We start from the raw sequence: 17,856 nt of genomic DNA, 5'->3' as shown, positions 1-17,856 counted from the left end.
TAGGTTATTTTAAGGGAAGATCAAAATATTCAAATCTGTGGTTAAAAAGAAAGATTTCAAAAGAAAATGCATTGTGTTCTCCAGCTACTAATGTTTCAAAACTCCAAGTAAGTTACCTTGATCTGCATAGAACGTCCCGGTGAGAAGGACTGTGTATGTCAGGCGTCCATTCGGGTGAGACGGCCCTTCCCACCGCAGGCAGGCTCTCCGGGACGCCTCTGCCCTCACCAGGACACTGACTGTCCCTGCAGGGGGAGCTTCGAGAGTTCGATTTTCTACCTGTGAGCATAGAGAGATTTTTGTTTGCAAATAAAATAAGTACATGCTTCCCTTTGAGCCTGCATCTTCAAAGACTCTCTTTGGGCTGTGAAGGAAGCGATTTTGACAGTAGCATCTTGTATGAATACCTCATTGTGTCAGCAGGATCAAAGCCTGCCTCGTGTTTTCTTCCTCCTGCTGTTCACGCTTACAGTGTGAGCTCCTGACCAAGGCCGTTGTTTGTGATTTCTGGGATACGTGGATCAAATCCCACTGTGTTGAGGCCCGTGGCTGTGCGTAGCCACAGTCTATTGTCAGGACTGCTTACGAACAACGTTCATGTTATTGCAAAGGAGAAGAAATGCCCAAGATCTGTTTCCATTGACTTCCTGATTTCTGGGCTTGGTCAAAGGCTACAAGTTCTCTCTCTCTCTACATGAAGATGGCATCATGCCAAACACCAAAAAAATAAATGTACTTGAGTGACTCCATCCCTAAGGTATAATCACAAAAACAGCTAAAAATGTCATTAACACAGTGTTAATGAACCTCCGAAGAGCAAAAGATGAATTGTTTGAATAGAGGGATGCTGAAGTAAAACAGAATCCCTAACTGCCAAGACCCAGAAAGATTTTAAAAGCTAAATAAATAAAATGACTAAGTGACCAGAGGGAGGGAAAGTTGTAAGAAAGTAGAAAGGGGTTTGGAGTATGTTAGCATCTCTGAATGACTGGCTTTAAATTGGTTAACAACCACAAATCATGAGTATCACTCATAAATGTTGGCCTTTTAATGAATCAGTGAGAACCTTGATCATGGGCTTCTAGCTTCCAGAACTGGGAGAAAATAAATGTCTATTGTTGTTTTTTTTTTAAAGATTTCTTGAATATGTTGATAATTTTGGCCTTATTTTTAAAGTGTAGGCCCATGCCTTACAAGAAGTTGATCAAACATGAAATCCTCAGGCAGGCAAATATTCTCAATTATGAAACCTCCATTTGTTAGGGGCATATACTTTCCCAATAATGAAAATAAATGTGAAAAAGACAGTGTTAATTTTTAATAAATATGTCTTATTTTCATCTGAGAAAGGCTATAGAGTTCTCTAGATCTATAACTCCTGCTCTTTTTTTTTCCAGTCTAATAGCTATGTACAAAAATGAACAAGAAGCTTGACTGAAAAAAATATCAACTCATCATTTTAATATTTCATAACAATGCAAATGGTTTCATTATGTCTACGTATTTGGTTGAAACTATTGAAAAGAAATGATTTTAAAGAGTTCCAAGTAAAATGAGACTAAAGCAGTTGAAGAATTAAGAGCAATTTCAGATAATTATATTATTATCCTCAAATGTCTGGTTAATGCGAAGTAAATATATTTTTAACATTTCCTTAAATATCTGGATAAATACTCCAGATTTGGCTCTACATTAAATTTGGCAATTATACTATTTTGCACCGATTCAGTCTTGACATTTTAAAAAAATTTTTGATTATTTAACTTGCCTTAAAAAAATGTCAAAGAAAAGGAATTCTGGAAGGTTAGCTTGGATTTCACATGGAAACCTCCCATGACAGACAAAAAAAAATGAGCACAAAAAGTCAATGAAAACATGCATCTTCATCATCTTTTCATTCTTGATGAAACTCTTACCAAATAGCAGAAACCCTTGTATAAATTATATTTAAATTTTCACAGCAACCCTTTAAAAGTAGGCCTCATTTTCCTTTTGTAATAGCTGAGGAATCAGCTTAGTAGAAGCAGTTTGCTTCCCAAGGAGGCATGGGACATCACAGCAGTAATAAGTGGGCTGATTTCCCATGTAGAATTCTCTCGACTCTAATATATGTTGTAATTAAAATGTAGGTGTCTTACATACACATTCATGTAAAAAAATGAATGTGAAAATGCCTGTGTCCATGTGTGTCTGGGTGTTTATCTGTATAAGCATGCCAATGCCAGGAAAACAAGCCAGGTTTTTAACTATCTGACACAGCAATGACCTATAGTTTCAGACTCGGTCCTTAAGAGGGTCCCCGGGGAACTGAATCCAATGAATGTTCTAAGGCCAGACACACTAATAAAATTCCCAACCTCAGACTCCAACGGCAGCGGTATCTAACATGGGCTAAATGGGGGAAAATAAGCCAAAGCAAACTGGTCTTCCTAGGCACAAATTAATTATATTTTTTTATAGAGACACCAAGTGTGAATGGTTTCTCTCTAATATAATTCAACAATATAACTGAAAGTAAGGAAAGCAATTAAAAAGTTCTCAGTTGCATTTTTTGTTTTGTTTTTCATTATTTCATACTTTTATAAAGCCCCAATTGCGAGATTTAATATGATGATGCATATTTGCATGTTAAAATTAGGATCAAACACATTGCAAATTGTTTTTCACATTGGGATTTCCTTAAAAGCAAAATACATTGTGTACATGGAGAAGAACTAAACAAGTGATAAAGCAATCTTTTTTCCCCCCCACTAAATGGCTACAGAGCAAGTCCTTCTGAACCACAAATAAGAGGTAATGAACTTGGTCAGGGTAAGGGAAAAATAACTTATTGAGCTAATACTATATTAAAATGGTAAGAGTATGGAATTTGTGTATGTACTTTTATTTTTAAAATATTGTATTTTTCAAATTAGTCCTTTCAAATGTATTTTTTCTTTTATATGAGCAATTTGCAAATTTTGAGGGTAAACCATACCACATTCGAGACTGTAGAACATATCTGTCATAGAAAACACGGAATAGTATTTCCCCACATGCATGAAAAAATATTAAATATATAACAGATGAAAAATAAATAGGCAGGTTTTCTAAGAACCAAGAATTATCATTAAGAAACGCTGTTAGATGAACCAAAAATTTGACTCTCTCACCATTTATTCTTTGATCTCTGCCATAAAAACATTAAAAAATATAAATTATAAACTTTTATTTCAATAAGATGTTATAACATCCAGCTTCATATAAAGAATGCCTGTAAGTGGTGTGTGTGTGTGTGTGTATGTATGTATATATATATATATATATATATATATATATATATGTATATATATATGTATATGCACAATCATTACATTTGGCTGAATTCTGTTGAATGTCATATTGTAATTTGATCATAAGAAAGTCTGACTTTGAAGACTGATTCATACATTTCTTAAGTCAATATGGACACATTAAAAAAAGATCATGAACTAAAAAGACCTGAATCTATAATATCCTATATGATTGTGATAGCTATCTAGGGCCATTCAGAGTACTCATATGTAATCTCTTAAGGGCATATTTCATACTGTAATTGGTACACACTATTTTAGAAATCAATTGAAGACTACAGGTTTTAACTTCCTGGCAGCATCTAGTTGACTTGTTCTAAATAAAGACATTGCTGTTCAAGCCCAGTGAGTAGAGATGGATCACTGACTTGGGAAGAGCGTTGCACGGTGAGCGCAGGATAAAGAAGAGATCCGAGGGGAGAGAATAAGTCCCCCTGGTGTCAGGACTGGGTCTGGAACGGACGAGGCCACAGCAGAGTGGGTTTTACAGTCCAATTCCGTTTCCCCCTGCCCATCAGGGCTCTGTGGCATTTGATTTTGTGAGGCTCACATCGCCTCCAATACATGCAGGACACAGATCGATAACCGTGTCCCCCTTGGTTAAAGCTGTGGGAACATTCAGAGACAGGGTCGGGGGGAGCCCATGCAGTAGCCGGGACCACAATCGGCAGATTCTATTTTTGAAAAAGTCTAAGTTTCAAGCTCTTGTGAAGTGTTCTTTTGTTTCTTTTTCCTTTTTTATTTTTTTGAATGGAGAAGAAGAGCTGGCTTATTGCCATTCCTGCTTTTAAGAGTAAGTAACCGTCTGAGGGTCTGGGCTATAAGATACTTAATGGCAATAAAGACTACAGCTCGGTTCCACAGATAGATGACGTTATTAGCAGCTTGGAAAGCGACCAATTGCTGAAACAAAATGGGAGGCGCAATGAAAAATAAGGAAGCAAAACTTAAATGGTGGCGCTGTTTTTCAAGGTAATATTTATACAATACACTCTTCAATGAAGACAGAGTGCATTAAAATGACAGGGCATGAGCCAAGATTGCCAGAAAGTATCTAAAACTAATGAGCATTTCCCTTAAAAGAAGGTAAATCTCATTAATCAAGAAAAAACTCACAAAATGAAAATGTAATGTTTGGAAACTAAAGAATGGCTTGCTAGGACAATTACGTACTATTAATTGGATTTTTAAAATGACACCAGTAATAAAAAGCACAATTTCATCAATCTTTTAGCTCCTAATGAAATATGGGTGTGTGTTGTAGATTTCTGAAATGAGGATATGAAAAGCTGATATTAATGTAATTTTAAATACGGTTCTCATGAAGCTATATCACACTCATAAAATTCAAATATTTTATTCTAATAGATGAGGCAAACTCAATCTTTTCATTGATTAGCCCAATTATTGTGGAGCAGTATTGACATATTGTGGCAGTTACAGGTTTTCAATTATTTTCACCTTTTAAACTTAAACTTACTTAGTTGTAGAGCCCAGTATCAGGGAGAAAAAATGTACTTAAACTAGGATACTAAATTTGGCAAAATTGTATGTTTGCACATTTTATTTTCAATAACATTTAGATGATTCTGTCCTTCACTATGTGCACTCTTGACATTTATGTTGAATATAGACAATTACTAACTCCTAAGTGACATTTTATAAAAAGAAATCCCCCCCTCCTCCTTAAAAGGATAGCTGAGCAGAGAGCCCTACTTTTTCCTTGTTCCTGTCCCCTGACATGGAATGACCCCCAGGCTGTCCACACACACTCACCAGTGGGCCCAGAGCACACCCTCTGGCCGTGCAGGCCTGGACTCTGAAAGAATGTAAGCTCCACGGAGCAAATCCGTCAGCATGGCAGCTGAGCTCTGAGGAATTGTGAATGAGCAGTCCATCCAGATAGAGCCCGTAGTGTGTGATCACACCTGGAAAGATAACAATTGGCACCGAGTATGATGAGTAGGCAACAGCAAAGAATGACTTCGAAAAAGCAAGCACTTCGTTTTTAAAAAATATTTTTTAATTGACTTTATAGAGAGGAAGGGAGAGGGAGAGAGAAAACATTGATGAGAGACAAACATTGATTGGCCACCTCCTGCACGCCTCTACTGGGGATGGAGCCCACAACCTGGGCATGTGCTCTGACCAGGAATCCTACTGTGATCTCCTGGTTCATGGACTGAGCCACACTGGCCGGGCAACAAGCACTTGATGTGACTCCTAATTTTGTGGAATCACAGCATCTGGTATTTCTGAGTCTGAACCCTGTCTCTTCCCAAAGGGTAAAAGAGTCTTTAAACCCTTAAATATCAAATTGCTAAGCCCACAGTCTCCCTGTTTGCTCTGCATCTACTTCCTTTTCCCTTTTGTTCCTCCGACACGTCAGTAACCAGCTCCTCATATTAAAGAAATTCTGTCTTAAAGGCCTTGCACGTTTTCTCTTTGGTCAATTAGACCTTGATCAATACTTCCTTAAAGGATGAACACTTTTTAAAGTTTCAATGAGTTAATACTTTAATAATGCTACTTATGACCCATTTTCCTTTTTTGAAGGTAACTTTGCATAATGGATGTTTCTGAAAGCAGGTCTATTTCCCTCGTTTCCAGATTTTGGAAAGAGAGTCTTCGTTTTACCATCACGTGCCACAACGGTCCCACAGGAGCATGGCTACTCCCACTGGCTCTCCTTTATTCTAGGGGGACCATCCGGGGTACCGCTGAGGATGCTCACCAGAAAGCATTTGATTTAATGCCACTTCATATGAGACACACAAAAGCACAAATGAATTAAAACTAAGAAATGACAGATACCTAAGAAAAAACCAAGTACTTCATTGAAAATTTAAGAGAAAAAAGATGGATCAAATCACAGTTATAATAAGGACAAGAACTTATGATATGCCAGGCACCCTGCTAAGCAATCACTGAATACACACACACACACACACACACACACACACACACATCTACGTACAAATAATGTGTTGCAGAAGCTCTTAAAGAACTTGTAAGATGTCTGAAATGCAATCTACTTGACCTACTTCTCAACATTGAAACAGAAAGTACCCAAATCAATATTTCCCTTTTCGTACATAATTGGGGGACAGAGAATTTCTTTTATGCTGGGATTATGTGTATAATATCTCACTTCCCTGATATATTGGGAAATGAGATGTTTTACAGAAGTTCATTTTCATTATAACTAAATCTCAGCCCTTAAGTACAAACTTTCAAAATCTGGACCATTTGGAAGGAAATCTTTCTAGCAAGTGCTACACATCTGTCTTCTCACTCAGACGGTAATGAATGTAATTGGATCACTTCTGTGATGAGTCCAACCGCGCACATGGACGTCAAAGGCTGAAGTCTCTAATTCAGTCATGCCCTCTGGGGCGCAGGAGACACAGGACCCTTACCCAGCTCTTACCCTTAACATCCCTCAGTGGCTCTGCTTTGCCACTCCTTGTGTCTCCTTTTTGAGTTCTTTTCCATCCTCCCTCAGTGACAGTCTTTCGAAAGTCACTTCCTGGATTTGTCTCCCTGACTCACTCTGGCAAGTCAACCCCTAGCAAGCTCTGCGGAGAAAGCAGATACCCGTGACATCTGGAACTCTGGATGAAGAAATAACAGACGGTGACTGAGACAGGGCTTAGTGTAAGATGAGCACATGACAATGAGCTGAGCATAAAGTTAAGTGAGATTTGCGACAGTTAATTCAACCGCTAAGTGTCTTTTTTTTTTTTTAGCACCTAGGATGCGCTTGAATTGAGAGGGAGATGACACTGGAGTCCCATTTCAGTGCAGGTAAGATCGGACACACGCACACACACACACACACACACACACTCACGCACACACACATTCTGTAGATAACCCATATTTGACAGCATTTGTAGAAAGGGCTGAAAGAGCAATCATAGAACAGAACTATATAATGAGTATACTCTGGGTAAGTGGTGTTCCCTTTAAATATTTTTTTTAACATCCTCCTCTATCTCATCCAACATATCAACTCCATCTCGAGTCTTGTTGGCTTTACGTCCAAATTGATCTTTACCCACGTCAATATCTATGGCCATCAAATCTTTTCTGCTGTTATCTCACACCTGAGAAGAACAGTCACCTATTTTGTTGTTCCCACACAATCAGTGATCCTCAAATCAGGAAGCATGTAAACGTTTCGTGAGGATGAAACAGGCACGTGATGTTGGCCTCTCTGTTTTGTGCCTTTTGGTCCAGGTGTCATCATCCAATCACTAGATTTCAAGGTCAGGCCAAAGCACGACACAGGGATGGTTTACAGCTGGTGTCCACATATGCCCTCAAAAAGGGAGCCTGGGACTAGGCCAGGTTGTTCTTTTGATTTGGTCTGGCCAACACCATTAACTACAAAATCCCAAATTAAGGACACACAGCCAAACTTTCTGGTAAATTCCTGAACAGCAAGAGGCATCATTCGAAGAGCCCACTCCATTTCTTATCAATATACGCAGGCAGATTTCATAGTTTGTTACTCTTAGCAGACTTTTTGATATGAATAGAAGTATAATATGAAACATTTCCTATTCAATTCCAAAAACATGCATTTAGTAATAAGTTTCAAACATCTATTAACACAACAATTTTCAATGCCCTCAGATTCCCAAGGTGAGTAACAAAAACTAATGACTATAATCCAGTGGACTTTTAAAATAAAGCCTAAAGAAGTAACTTCCTTTTCTGGCTCGAGTGCAGGACGTATATGAATAGCTTTGGGAAAAGCAAAATGCCAGGTTCTGGAAAGGCCATGTAAGTATTTCTGAAATTATAAAACACTTTATTATTAAAAATGTATTGAAACTTTGAGTTAGACATTAGCTACATGCTCTGTATGAGTTATTTCCATTAACTGTGGCAACACCAAGAAATAGAAACTGCTATTTGCCTTGTTATACAGTTGAGCACATGGAGTCTTAGAGGAGCTAAGCCATTTCTCAAGGTCAGACAAACAGGAATTCAGATGTGGAACTTGGCGATCACATCCCACTGCTGCTACTACGCCTGTCAGCCATGGCCAGTCTCCTTTTCTCTTCTAAATTATGTAACGATCACATTAAAATAAAGAACTGATCGCATGGCTGGTGTGGCTCAATGGTTGAGTGGTGACCTATGGCCCACGCTGGCTTTTGGGGTCCATCCCCAGTAGGGGGCATGCAGGAAGCAGCCAACATATGATTCTCTCTCATATCAGTGTTCCTCTCTCTCCCTCGCCCTTCCTCTCTAAAAAAAAAAAGAAAAGAAAAAAAAATCAATAAAAACATACTTACAAAACAAAAAAACAAACAAACATGTTCTGACCCTAAAAGCGATTGAGATGAGCCTAATGAAAAGATTCACATATATTTATTGAAAGTCAATTTCCTGAAAGGTACTATGCTTGGTGCTTTGGGGAGAGAAAGAATAAGACAATATCAATCCTTATGGAAATAAGTAAACTTCCTTTTCTTTTTTGCTTTCAACCTTCTGGTTTGGCTTTTATCTGAGAAGGAAGGGGTTAACAGCTTGAGGGTGGCCTTTCCTGTGGCCCTGGGACTCCCGAGGATCTCACTGTTGGCTGAATGCTCCTTGGAACAGTCACTCAGGTTAAGGAGGATCCACCTGAGGGCTGGATCCTGGACCAAGGGCCAGACCCACCTGTCCCTGCTGCATATGAGTGATGTTTAGCTGGTATGGACGGGGAGAGACACAGCTGCCCCAGAGCAGGGACACTCATGGTCCTTATGCTGAACTGGACACTAGAACTAGTGCACCAAAAGGAAAAAAATGTCATCAATCTTTATTTGATTAATTAGAACAAATAAAGATTTCACAACAAATAGACAGCAGCAATAAGTCACTTCACATTTATTATTCAAATATCACAGATTGATTAAAAACGTCTGCCTTTATAACTTTTGAACACGGCTCTCCTTGTTTGCTTTTAAAATGTCTACTGTGACAAAACAAAGTGGAGCAACATGGAAACTGTTTGTTTGCTGGTTTGCTGTGGACGCTCAGGAATGAAGGAAAGCCTTTCTCATTGATCTCCACATCCAGCCCCCAAATTCTGCATGTTAAGTGTGGATTAACTGAGACTTAGGGATCAATCAGAGTCTCAGTGGGGAACTCATGGCACCTTAAATAGACAACGGGGGATAATTAATGAAGGGACCATTCATGAAGATATCAGAGGGGTAAAGGGAGAGCAATCCATGATAATAAAGCATCCCCAGCTAGGACCAGCTAGGACTCCTGGGAGACCAGCTGGCTGAGACCAGCAAATACCCTTCCATGTGGAGAACAGGTTCGGGAATCTGGAGGAAGAGCTGAGTTATCGGGAAGGTCGACCAGATAGAACCTATGGCCTTTGGTTGAGGAATGTGGCCCTGGAGCCCAGAGTCAGGCAGAGGAAAGCAAGTTCTGAGACTGCTGTCTCCCTTCATCCTCTCCTCTCTTGCTGCTGCCCCTACCCCTGCCCATGGACAAAGCAAGAGGAAGCCAGAGAGGGTGAGAGAAGAGGCCTAAAGACATTGTGAGTAAAGGTCAGCCTAGGACACAAGGCTGAGGGGAGATGAGTGGAGAGTGGATTGAGAGGCAGAAGGAAAATATCTAAGATTTTTTTAAAAATGCAAATTTACAGCATGGATGGACCTGTAGAGAATTATGCTAAGCAAAATAAACCAGTCAGAGAAAGGTAAGTATCACATGATCTCACTCATGTGGTAGCTAATGAACAAACTGACGAACAAAAGAGATCAAGAGACACAGAAGCATGGAACAGTCTGTAGAACCTCAGAGGGAAGGTGGGGAAGGGTGGGTGGGTGGGAAGAGATCAAACAAAGAACTTGTATGCATCTATGCATAACCCACGGACACAGACAACAGGGTATAAAGGCCTGGGGCAGGGGATGGAGGTGGGCTAGAAAGGGTCAATGGGGAAAAAGGGGGAGATATGTAATACTTTCAACAATAAAGATTTTTTAATGCAAATTTAATGATACTGTACTGTATTGTATTTTTGTCCTTTTTTTCTTGCTTATTCTCTTATGCTAATAATCAGTAAGATAGTGGTAAGAAAAGAAAACATTACACTACGTGTTAAGGGGGATCGGGTTATTTAATCCAGCTCGATAAACTCAGTGTCTTTAATGGATAATCCACAAAATGGACACTTAATTCCCATTGGCTACCTGGTGTAAGCAGTTTCAGGTTTATCACCTTCCTCTTTCCATCACGGTAGAATTTTTAAGGTGTTTAATTTTCACAGGGAAGTGGAATCGTAATTGTCCACCGAGGACATCCACTGGGATACACATCCGTGGGCCACTTCATCGTGTTATGTCACATTGCATTTCCTAAGGTGCTCAATAGGCTGTCACACAGAACCAAGGCAACGCAAGGCAAGTACAACGCAATGTAAATTTAATACAAGATATCTCTGTTGAAACTAAGGAATTCTGTTTACTGTAAGAATTAAACAGCAAGACTTTAGTGTGTCATAAAAATAACATGCCTAGTGAATAGCGTTGCTCCAAACACACTTGTTTGTTTTTTCCCCAGGACAGCATGGCAATGTGAATATCAACTGAGCTCCGACGATGATTGAATGTGGCAGATATGTCCCTGTGTGAATAGTTGATCCTTCAATTAAAAGGGAAAAGAGAGAACAGCTCTCACATTGTGGAATAATGCCTTATTACTGTTATGCTCTCCTAAAAATGGAATCAGGGTAATCGAAAAAAGAGTGTGCGGGGGAAATTCTACCTGACAAACGGAGCGGAGGTGTTTCATAACAGTTACACGGGGTTTGCTCGAAACTGTCAAGCAGCTTCCTAAGTGAGTCGCTGAATCCCATTACCCACGTCTCCCACTAAAACGGGGCATTTCCAGGAAAGGCAATAGAAGCACATTTTGACTTCTTAAAAAGAAGTGCATTTCAAAATAAAAGTTTCTTTAAAAAATACGCACAGTTATTTCTTTAAAACTGGAGAAAAATCAAATTAGAGATCTTAGGAATATGAAGTATTACCACTGAGAACACGACATTGGACAAGTCAAAGTAACTAAAAAATATATTTTCACATAACTAGATGGAATACTATATTATGACCATTTCCATGAAAAGTTGATGTACACAGAAGTACAGGGAGTAAAACCATGAATTTTTGAGTCATTCACATCCTGTTTGTATTATAATTCTACTTAATTCATTGTCTTATCTTGATAGTTAAATTGGTTAATACTTATAAACTGAATGTGGAAATAATACCTATTTTGTGGGCTACTGACGAGAATTAAGTGTCTGGCTCATAGCTATAAATGGTAGCTATTGTTATTGCTATTACTATTATTATTTGTGTTAACAGGAAATCAAATCCTTTCTTTGCATGAGGGGAGTACTTAATATTTACATGCACACCTTCATGTTCATATATTATAAAAATGTGTTTACTTTCTCTATCACCCTCAATGTCCTCAGGACAGCATCTATCAGATGTGTATAAAAAGACCTATAGTCCATTGGTTTCTCTGAACTAATATATATACTCAAAAAATGGAACTAATTCTTTTAATAGAATTATTTGTCCTCACGGTATTATGTTTAAGTCTGCAAAAATAATTAACTTCCTGAAACTTTTCTGTTCTTATTGATATCACTGCCACTATCTTGATACACAGCCATGAATTCATTCTCACAAAGCTGGCCCAACCCAGAAGGCTAGCTTATGGCAATGCTTCTGTGGGTTCCTCGACTGCTCTTTCTTTGCTGGAGACACCAGGACCCTTGTCTAACCTAATGGGGCCCAACTCTCTTGTCCTTCTCTTACCAGGCCCATCTTCGCATCACCTAATCCTGATGGTGGCAACAACATACTCTTTCACATGGAGGCAGCCAAGAGCCCGGCCTCACGCGTGGCCTCTCTTTGGACTATGTACTGATGAGCAGGCTGACGTCAGGGGCCTGGATCTCCCAGAGCACAAAGAGCCTTCAGCAGGCCAGGGGGAGATGCCTTCCCCCCACCTCCGAGATCATCCCACCTCCGTTACACAACTAGGAGACACGCTGTAAATGTGCATGTGTGTGTTCTGTATGATTGCGTATGTATATGCCTCTCCCATCAACACAATTACCATTTTATTATTGTCTCTATCTTCAGCGAACATTAATGCAGTCAACAGCTGCTTAATGCCCATCTACTCACACCTCGTACCCCGCCAAGTGCTGTGACTACAATGGTGAACTAGGGACATAGGGCCCCCACCTTCATGTGGGTCACAGGTAACAGGGAAACTGTTTTAGGTGAATGTTCTCAGGTAAAGAGAGTGGACAGTGACAAGGAATTGTAAGTATTCATAAAGAATAAGAATTTCCTATTCTGTATTTTAGTGTTTTTTTAATTCACTGAATGTCACTAAATGTCAGTGACCTATAAGTTTGTTGTGGTCAGGTATTACGCTGACTTTAGCTAGGCAGACTTCAAGTGCGAGCAAAACATTTATTTCCAGACACTAAGGCCTAAGCTTCTGGGAGGGAACATGGCTCATGAGATGATGGAAGCTCTGGAAACGTAATTCTAATTATGCAGTTGCAATCCTCACAAGACAGGTCGCCAACGGATTAGACAGCCATTCCTTGTGCTACTTTTCATCGATGGCTAGTGGCATCACACAGGAAGGGTTGGGGCCCTAAAAATGAGGAGCCCTTGTCCACCTCGGATCTAAAAGGAGCTCTTTTCAGAGGTTTTAAAGGTCCTGCCCAACATCACAGCCTGCAAAGAACACCTTCACCAGAGGGACTCTGGGACCAAGGGCTCTGGTTGGACACAGAGCCGGAGCCTGCACCACCTTTCTGCAGGTGTGGGGAGCCAGGGAGGAGAATGAAGCAGGGCTTATCCGAAGGAAAGCAAAGCCCTAGGTGTCAATCAAATGATAAGGAATTGGTGCTTCAATTCTTCTTGGCACACCAAGGCAATTAACCGCAAGTAGCATTATTTATAATAAGGAAGTCATGGAAGCTTAGGTGCCCATCAATAAAAGATGGGCCACGTGGGCTGTGGCTCAGCCACTGGGATTCCATATGCCTTTCAAAGGATGAAGTGGAGCACCACTTAGCGGCCACGGAAAGATGTTTCCACCATATTGTTCGGTAAGATTTATCACTGGACGTTCTTGATAGGAGCTGAGCATTTAAATGGGAATCTGTAATGAAAAGCACAGAGCCTGCTACCTAAGCCACGCTGGCTGAGGCCACCAACTGCTCCACAGGCAAGAACTGGGCATTTGCATGGGAACCTTCCACGCCTTCCATATATTTGTCATCTATAGGCATGCATTTGAAAATATACACACTTATTACAGAAAGTGGGTTTACTGTTTCTCAATGAGTCTCTTCATGTGTATAAAGCCCTGGTGAAATAATCTATTTATGTCTATAACTGACTAACAGAGTCAAGATTTTGGAGGCTGGAACATACCAACCCAGGCGAGCAGCACCTGGGACAGGGTATGACCTTCTAAGTGCAGGTGCCTGTCTGGACCCACTACGTCTGAATGAGGACCCCGAGGGATGGCACAGCCACACCCTGTGGGCCTCCTCAGGAAGCTTCTTCTTCTCACACTTTGGCTTCTCCTGTGCCTCTTACCTTGTGATTATTTATTTACATGGATATGTCCCCCAGAGACTCTAAGAGGAAGGCTTCGGCAAAGTCGAGGTGGTGTCATCAGAACAACGACACCTAGTAGGTCATCAGAATGATGACACCTAGTAAGTTATCAGGAGTACACTTTGAATGGACAAATTTGAATTTTAGCATGGCATGCGGAGGCTCTTGGTGTCTTCTGGGTGATAAACACTAGCGCCTTCATGAGAAGACGCAGTTGGGGGGAGTGTGGCAAGAGAAATCGGGGTGAGCAAGTCACGAGTGCCACCCAGGCTCCTGGCTGGTGTGTGTGAGTGGCACTTATCAGTGAGCGAGGGAACACAGGAGAGAGGGCGGATAGAGAGGCAGAGAACACGCTGGATATTCCGAGTGTAAAGTGTAACTGAGATCCGTGTGGAGGTCTCCAGAAGGGGTGCTAAGAGGAGAGGTCTCAACCTAAGTTAGAGCCTAGAGATAGGGCATACAGGGGTGTATTAAATAGTCACCCGCATTTTGATAACTAAGTCAATGGGATGTTTCCAATAATCAGATCACCCCTCTCAAGGCAATGGACAGTAGACCGCAAATGCTGGTAAATTTGGGGAAAGTAAAGAGAGAAGTAGAGAAGAGAAGAAAAAAAAATAGTGTAATGAAACGATTACTCTTCAAATATCTAATCATTTTCCCACAAGAAACATTTTAAGATTCTGATAAGATGAAACACTGGACCATAGAATATGATAGAAGTGTTAACACACATCACCCAAATCCCCCAAATTCTTATTGTTCAATGAATACATTTAAAAAATGCTTTTAAATGCACAAAACAGTACGTAAAGATTTCCTGAAACACAGAAAGTATTTCTCTATTCAACCTATGATTCCAAGAGCAGCCAGAAAACCAGCTGCAACTAGCAACTGGCATGAAAGAAAGTGTTCACAGGGAAAATCATATCATAGCATTTAACAACATTCCAACTGGAATAAATCATTAATATATCTATTGCCACCCATGGACTAGACTTCTTTGTGGAGCATGAAGTATGACAAGATTTTTCACTGTTTAATGTAAGTATCAAATGAACATTCATTTATTTTTATTAGAAAATTTGTAATAGTGCAGGAATAACTTCAATAGCAGAGATAATCACTCACTTTGAGTATTAAAACTCTCTCCACCACCTCCAATATATCTACTGCATTTGCCAAAAGTTTAATTAAAATGAGATGACGGGAATAATTAATATCATAATAAACATAAGACAAACTAATAAAACTGCAATTTTTTTCTTTCATTCTTTCTGTCTAGGCTAAATGAGGCCATTTCAATGTTCAGTAATGAGTTACTTAAAACAGTTTCTATGAGATTAAAAGTCTTCTTGATATTTATCTTAAGGAGGAACAAAATTTGATGTTATATATAAGCTTCTGCAGTTTGGAACAATGACCCTATGCTGTGTAAAACATAAAAACATTGTCCATCAATGAATCAAGCAATTTCCACCCCAAGTTATTACAAAAACTCTTTATAATAAGATTTTATTCTAGTAAACTTTAACTGGCTAACAACTCTCTGAATTATTCAAAGGTGTGTATACCACTTAGAAACATATACAATCTTTTTCACCTGAGGCAAGTGTAAATGTATATGTATATTTAATGTATGCATTGCTTAAAAACAGCACAATGAAATATTTATGAATATATTAAAAATATGGAGGTCCTAGTGATCTCTGTTAGGATAAACTTATTGAATCAAAAGCATTTTGAAATACAATGTGTGCATGAACTTTCCGCCTCTGCTTCTCTCTCCCAGAAAGAATGAATGACTGTTGAAAACAGTAAGTCATTGCAAACACAATGGCAATGTCACAGGAGCCTTCTTCCGGAATCCTCGCTGGTTCTCCTCACCTCTCCGGGAACATGCTAACAAGAAGATGCAGTACACAGGAACTATCAAAAGGGAGCACTTTTGAGCCACTAAAATTGTGTGTTAGCCTAAAAACCACAATCTCGCAACTACAGGCCAAGATGCTATCTCAGGTATTTTATGTGCTAAAATGATCATTAAAAATTAAGCTCCACATATACGCTGCCATTGAGACTATTAATTTACCTTTGCTAATCATCTTTTTGACTCCAGGCTAAAAGAGTTCACTTACCGTTCGGATGCTCAGGCTCCGTCCAGGAGATGTTGAAGGAGTGGGGTGAATAGGAGTGCGCTCTGGGGGCGGGCACGCCTTCCGGTGAGCAATCCTCCGTCCGGGCCTCACTGGGTTCACTCACTGTGCACCCGCCACCGGTGCAAGCCTGAAAGGAAATCGGGGGGAAAAAGCACATTTCACCCTGCGTCCCAAAAGTTTAGATGGACATTGAAGAAAAGTAATTCGTACTAAGAGTTTTGGATTCTTTGAAATAAAGCTTTCTTTATCCCACAAAATAAATGTGTTCCACACGACTACAATGTGACCAATATATTTAAAGTAGAACCGTGTAATCGAATACAACAATATTTCTCATAAATCAATAGCAAAGGCACTGTTGGGTGGCAGCTTACTGGCTTAAAGGGTCAAATCACTACTTATGCGCCCGAGGAAATGGGCTTTGTTAACCAGCTGACAAATTTAAAAGGGTCACAGCTGCGCCTCCCCCCTACCTAATAAGGTATCACTAATGCTAGAAATGGAAGGACACTTCTGTGTGCACTTTCATAATAAATTCCAAATCATCCCCAAATAAACATTTAAAAGTATTAGGAAAATACCTTCACTCCCTAAGTTGCTGGATAAGCATTTCTGCAGGAAATTGAGACAGACACAGAGATTCCTACACTAAATTTGCTGGCAAATATTAGCAAATACATCTTCACATAAATAACACAGATATTTGAAAACTGCACTTAAGCTTTGTTCAGCGTCTCTCTAGGTTACAACTGTAATTTGCACAGTGAAATTTAAGGATCTTTCAAAAATGCACTAAACTTTACTAAATCAATAAGAAAAGGAAGAAAAAAATCATAGGACGATGTAAAAAGCAGACACTGAGTCCCTTTCATGAAAGGTAGATATTACTAATATAAACAGTTAAAATACGCTTTTATCCTTTGGGCCTGTCCCTGCTTTTCAGTTTGATAATGAGGGAGTGACCTTTGGTACTGAAAGCAGACAATATCCTTGTCTCTGAAGACAGGAGAAAGCTGACTGATTTTTAGAGATTTTTTATAGTGAAGTTTAATATTTGCAAAATTATCGCTATTTATTACAGGTATGGTATTTATTTATTATAGGTATGAATGGCAATATATGGTCAATCGACATGGAGATCTACCTCGCATGCTATGGGAAAAATACGACAGTGAGCCCAGGTTTTCAGGATAATTTCTCAGCAGCGTCAGCCAGGTTCAGACGGGTTAAACGGTGGCCTGGGCATGGCATTGCATTGAGATTGGGACCTAATTAACCTCGGTGGGCCGCCTCTAATTCTCAGCTGTGGCCTGTGCATATGTATGGAAGAGAGAAGCCATCTTCCTCCTGAGAACAGATTTCTTTGCAAATAAAGAAGGATCAATTGACATTGTGGACAAACCCCGACTCAAAACTCTAGGATATGTCACTGTGAGCCCAAGAACAATCTGAACATTGAAAAAAGAAAGGTTAGAACATTTCCAACGTGCTGAACATCCACCAGAAAATGTGGCCAGAAAGGAGGCCATGGGGGACAGTGGTGTCATCATGGGAAAGTGGCCAACAGAGCCTTCTTTCCCGTCCCCAGAGGAGAGAAATCCATCTTTTCCCAGAGTTTGGCCTTGGGAGGGGGAAAAGGTTGCAGCATCTTATTGTTAAACTCCTACCTCAATGGGGTTT

At 39.8% G+C, this 17,856-nt stretch overlaps 1 protein-coding gene across 1 annotated transcript in view; it reads right to left on the bottom strand.

Moving 5' to 3' along the window:
* USH2A (usherin) overlaps nt 1-17,856 on the bottom strand; it is a 398,687-nt gene that overhangs the window by 178,297 nt on the left and 202,534 nt on the right. The window contains 3 exon segments of the mRNA XM_070401429.1: nt 117-279; nt 5,109-5,260; nt 16,156-16,303. Coding sequence (XP_070257530.1) covers nt 117-279; nt 5,109-5,260; nt 16,156-16,303 — 463 coding nt within the window.

The sequence above is a fragment of the Myotis yumanensis genome, unplaced genomic scaffold (genome assembly GCF_028538775.1).
Source record: "Myotis yumanensis isolate MYYU_CA2020_CCGP unplaced genomic scaffold, mMyoYum1.0.hap1 SCAF_22, whole genome shotgun sequence".
In the NCBI taxonomy this organism is placed as follows: Eukaryota; Metazoa; Chordata; class Mammalia; order Chiroptera; family Vespertilionidae; genus Myotis; species Myotis yumanensis.
Note: the sequence above shows the minus strand (reverse complement) of the source record. Positions and strands in the feature narration are given on the sequence as shown.